Source organism: Alligator sinensis, unplaced genomic scaffold (assembly GCF_000455745.1).
Source record: "Alligator sinensis unplaced genomic scaffold, ASM45574v1 scaffold962_1, whole genome shotgun sequence".
Taxonomy (NCBI): domain Eukaryota; kingdom Metazoa; phylum Chordata; order Crocodylia; family Alligatoridae; genus Alligator; species Alligator sinensis.
In genome coordinates, this window is record NW_005842404.1 from 847,763 (window position 1) to 853,342 (window position 5,580).

At 40.0% G+C, this 5,580-nt stretch overlaps 1 protein-coding gene across 2 annotated transcripts in view; it reads right to left on the minus strand.

The window, feature by feature from the left end:
- AFG1L (AFG1 like ATPase) overlaps positions 1-5,580 on the minus strand; it is a 116,652-nt gene that overhangs the window by 1,793 nt on the left and 109,279 nt on the right. Inside the window, exons 12-14 of one of the 2 annotated variants that reach the window (XM_006029930.3) lie at positions 3,948-4,061; positions 2,793-2,929; positions 25-1,253 (exon numbers count right to left, since the gene is read on the minus strand). In XM_006029930.3, the coding sequence (XP_006029992.2) occupies positions 1,136-1,253; positions 2,793-2,929; positions 3,948-4,061 (369 nt within the window). In that variant the 3' untranslated portion in view covers positions 25-1,135. Of the gene's footprint in view, positions 1-24; positions 1,254-2,792; positions 2,930-3,947; positions 4,062-5,580 lie in introns of those variants that run through there. The other variant, XM_025211401.1, reaches the window with a different exon arrangement.

The window sequence follows — 5,580 nt, forward strand, 5'->3', positions numbered from 1 at the left end:
GTCAGGGGGAGGGGAGGAGTGGGCTTGGCCCTGACCCTGGTGGGGGAGGGGGAGAAGAGGGCCTGGGCCTGCGCCCGACCCGGCGGGGGACGGGGGGAGGAGTGGGCCCAGGCTTGACCCGAGGGTGGGAGAGGCGAGGAGTGGGACTGAACCCAACCTGGCAGGGGAAGTGTGGGGAAGAGAGGGCGGGGGACTGCCAGATACAGGGCTCCATCCTGACCTGCCCATCATTCTTGATGTGCAATTTGCTAGTTCATCAATAAGTACAGTACAAAATTATGACTTGCTTGTCTTGGTGTCAGGCTCTCCACAAGTCCTCCACCAACTTTTCTATGACTATTACAAATGCTTCCCAAAAGTTCCAGACTATGACACTCTTGTGGAGTAAGGAGCCTGGGCCAAACAATAATCCTGGCTTCTATTTTATGAACATGTTTGGGAAGTGGCATCGACTTATGGGGGCTTGATCTCCCCTCATAATTCTCTTTGACTCAGCAATTTATCCTAGAAGGCCTTTTAAAACTTCTCAGAGGTTACTGCTTTTGGAAGCTAGACAATTTGAGATAGATAACCAGGAAGTAGAACATTGAAAAGTTTCAGCCAAACTAGTAGGGATGCAAAACAGAGATACAACTGAGAACATATACACACACCTATTGTGGGCATGTTGAACTAACAAATTTAATTACTCGTTACACCCTATCAATGAGAGACAATTCAATTCTCTTGCCTAGACACTGTGGTAGCAATGGAAACCTATATATAGTAGCAGCATCTCTCCACATGAGCCCCAAAACCCCTCTCCCAGTTGCTCTTAAATTTTGGCTCTTCTATTTCTTTTGCACCATATAGTGCAGGACAGCACTGTCAGAGTTAAAAAAAGAAAAAAAAGTCATGTTTAGCCTGAGGATTCATGAGGCACATCAGCCAAGACTTCAATATTTTTGAAAAAATTGAGTGAATATATGAGCTTAAAAAATAAAAACACTCATCTCAATCACATTTGCAGCTCCTCTCCTGGGACATTATATATTAAATCTACTTTGAGAATATGTCTATTCTTTAGAAATTCCTAATTAAATGCAAACCATGCAAATTCACCTATGGTAGAAATATTTTAAATAAATATCATACATTAAAATTTACCACTTATAATCACCCCATAGGAATAATATATCTTACATTTATAAATTAAGTGTGTGAAGACTTTAAAAAGTATTTGAAGAACATGCGTAGCCAACATAACTATTTTCCTGGGGAAACAGAGAGGAAGAAACAGGACTTAGTAGATTAATACACCAAGTATTAATCATCAACATTACCATAAAAAAGTCAAAGGACTGATTCTACAACTGGCAGTGGCTGCGATATGAGTATCATTAGGTTGGTAACAGATGGAGAAAGAAAAACAATACTGTGACAGGAGGTACAGAACTTTTTCACAGGAGAGTCAATGGTAAGATGAAAATTTGAGGCTTATACATCTTTTCCATTAAATAAAGCAAACAGTCGTGTTAAGTTCTGTATGTAATATATTTTTCCTGTCCAAATAAATTATTTTGCAGCATATTTTTAAACTGGTTTCTGACAGAAATATTGTGTCAGCCAGGATGGATAGTGCACAACATAGTTAAAATCCAGCTGAAAATACTCAATGTGGTTTTTTTTAAACTAAAGGAAACCTCATCCTAAAAATGCAACTAAGCTTAGAGGGCACGATTACAGTATTGGGATTATGCCCACATCCTCCACTGATCAATATAACTGTGTTACCAAAACTGTCTTTAAAAATGAGAACCAAGCTAAGGGAAAGTGAAGTATGGAAGAGACCTTACAAACTTGAAGCTACAAAGAATGAGTGGCTTAGAAAAACTGATCTACTACTGCCTTCTGGCAGAAGCACCCAGATCACAGCAGAGAAGCACTCTTCTTTCTTGAGCTCAGGTGGACAGTCAAAAAAAACCAAAAAGGAGAGTGTCCACTTTTCTATTATATTTATTCTGTCCCTAATATATTTTCTCTTAGCACACTTCTTTACCTGGGCCTCCAATTTCTGAGGTGCTAAGTACCCTCACTCCTACTGGAGCTCCCTTCGCAGAATCAGGCCCTTTAGCTTTCAGACAGCAAGACAACACAGATAAAAATGGTGTGTACATACACCTGAGAAAAGGATCAGAATCACTGAGGTATATCCTTGCAGCAGAATAGATATCTGGAGTTCAGGAGCTAGTTACATGTTAGAATTAAGATTTATTACCCCATAGCTCTAGAACATCACTGGCTGACTAATTTGTGAGAGGGAGCATCATATGAAGTACAAGTAGATTAGATCTATGCGGCTTTGATCTTTCTTTTGTGAAAACTGTCTTCTAAATAACAAATAACAAAATTGTCTTCTAAATAACAAAATTAGTGCACAGAGTCACAAGCACCATCTGAGTGTGGATACATCATATATCTACTGTGAGCCCTGGCTTGCTCTGCAGACTTAAGAAGGATCTTGATCCAGTTTACCTTCTTGAATACTAAGTACATACTATACTGGAGAAAGATGCTGAAACATAAAAGCCCCACAAGTTGATGCTTTAAAAAAAAAACAAACAAAAAACCAACTTGTTGAGCCCTTAGATCTTAAACATAAAAACTGGAGATGGAAAAATTGTGGTCCAAGGAATAAAGTGCAATAATAATCAGTTAATTTATGTTAAAAAATCCTTCCAATTCTATTACAGTTTCTCCTCTTTGAATGCTATATTTTGTGTTTTGAGGTGTTTTGTACATCTTTGAATTACTTTATTGAATGTTTCTTGCTTCTGTCTCCATCTTTCCAGTACTGCTCAGTCTGCATTTCTGTAAGCCGTGAGATGGTACGTTGAAATGCAAAGATTTCTTCCTCTCCTGTAAACATGGAAAGTCCTTCAGCTGAATCCTAGATTGATATGTAAAAAATAGTACAAAATTGTGAGAAACAGAACAGCATCTTATCCAAACTGTATCTTTCCATGCTTTAGAGAGCTAATACTAAATGCATAAATAAATAAATAAAAATCCATACTTTGCCTAATAAATCCTCTGCCGAATTATAACAAGGAATTATAACAAAGACTTAGAAGTAAGACAATGATGTTGGAGCCTTCTATTTTCATTTTTCTTTTGATTTGAACTAAGAATACAACTACATTTTCTTGATTCTTTTAATGTATTATTATTAAAGTTTATTTGCTTATCTTAATCTCTGATAATATTTTACATTAAAAATAAATATCGAGTACTATGAACTTAAGCAAACAGAACTTAGCCAATATCTTTTGGGGCAATATTGCTTGCCTTGGTTATACTATGATGCAAACAGCCAAACAGTTAATCCACTTTAATCTCCCCAAAATGCAACAATCGTAGAGAAGTGCTCTGTCTGGAGTCATTCAGCGAAAATGTTTTAAAAAGCTCTTAGCAGTTGTACTAAAATACCCAGCTACATTCTCTGAGATGAGAGAAACCTAGCAAGGGGCATTCAGAATAGCATTCAGCATACTGATTCATAAGGTAGCCTTGCATATCTATAAAAAGGTAGGAAAAAAAGAGTTCCAATTGTGAAACATACTGAGCTATGCTAATGCCTGAATGTAACCCTTCTCTTACATCAGGGTTACACTTAGCTCATTGTTTTTGTACATAGCTGAGTGAACACTTGGAATAGTAAGAAAGGCAATGATCCACAAATTTATGCAAAATGGTTCTCCACCTAGTCATCTTCTCTTTCGGCATATGTAGGAGAGCATAAGTTTATGTTATAAAAGCAACAAATATGCCATACAGATTCTAGTGGAAAGCAGTATATCATCAGTTAAACATTCACTAGACTTTTTCATAAAATGCTGCCATGATTATCAGACCAAAACCAATTAGATTCTTTTGTAACAAAAGAAGATGATGTTAATATTACTTACCTGGCTCAACCCCAAGTCATCCATCAATACCCTACTTTCCTCCAGCCCACCATCATGGTATTCTTGCAGAAACAAGCTTTGGAGAGGCATGGATGCAGAACAAATAATACGAACCTGAAATATGGGAAAATGTGAAATGATACAATTACTTGTGCTTTACAATGAAGGGGGAAAAAATCCATCTTTCATGAAAAAGGTATTTGAAAAATTCTGCAGTAGTTTTTCCAAGTATCTTTCATCACTTTCATTGACTAGCATTCACCAGTGCTGTTACCTGAATATATTATTTAGTCCTTTGCTAGTAAATAGACTTTAATGTTTAAGAACCAATCTTTGTTTTAATAGATTCTTGATCCAGAAATTATCACTGATTGAGGGGAGAGGAGCCTGTCTAGTAAACAGAGTCATTAAATATTTTAAATATATATTCTGTATGTTCAGGTGCAAAGTGTTTATAGGCCTGATTTACTGTTTAAAATAAACAACTCTTTAACATCTTCATCAATGATCTGGATGCGGGAGTCAGATGTGAACTGGGCAAGTTCGCGGACAATACCAAATTATGGGGGAGGGCGGTTACACTGCAGGACAGGCTAGGGATACAGGCCAACTTGGACAAACTCTTAAGGTGGGCCAGCCAAAACCTGATGGCCTTCAATGCAGAGAAGTACAAGGTTCTGCACCTCCGTAGGAAGAACCCCCAGCATACTTAAAAGGCTCAGCAGTGCTATGGTTGCTAGCACCACGGCCGAAAGGGACTTGGGGGTCTTGATTGGCCATAAGATGAATATGAGCCACCAATGTGATGCTGTGGCTGGCAAAGCTAACCAAACTCTGGCGTGCATCCACTGATGCATCTCAAGTGAAATCAGGGAAGTCATCCTCTCACTTTACTCGAGCTTGGTGAGACCGCAGATGGAGTACTGTGTCCAGTATTGGGCCCCCCACTTCAGGAAGAATGTGGAAAAGCTTGAGAGAGTCCAGAGGAGAGCCACTCATGATTACAGGCCTGAAGGGGGAATGCTGAGGGGAAACCAGCACGGGTTCGTAGCAGGCAGATTGTGCCTGACTAATCTAGTTTCTTTTTATGACCAGGTTATGAAACGCCTGGACACAGGAGGAGGGGTGGATGTCGTATACTTAGACTTAAGGAAGGCCTTCGATACGGTATCCCACCCCATACTGGTGAACAAGTTAAGAGGCTGTGACTTGGATGACTACACAGTCCGGTGGGTGGCGAACTGGCTGGAGGGTCGCACCCAGAGAGTCGTGGTGGATGGGTCGGTTTCGACCTGGAAGGGTGTGGGCAGTGGGGTCCTGCAGGGCTCAGTCCTAGGACCGATACTCTTTAATGTCTTCATCAGCGACTTGGACGAGGGAGTGAAATGTACTCTGTCCAAGTTTGCGGATGACACAAAGCTATTGGGAGAAGTGGACACGTCGGAGGGCAGGGAACAACTACAAGCAGACCTGGACAGGTTGGACAAATGGGCAGAAAACAACAGAATGCAGTTCAACAAGGAGAAATGCAAAGTGCTGCACCTAGGGAGGAAAAATGTCCAGCATACCCACTGCCTAGGAAATGACCTGCTTGGAGGCACAGAAGCAGAAAGGGATCTTGGAGTCCTAGTGG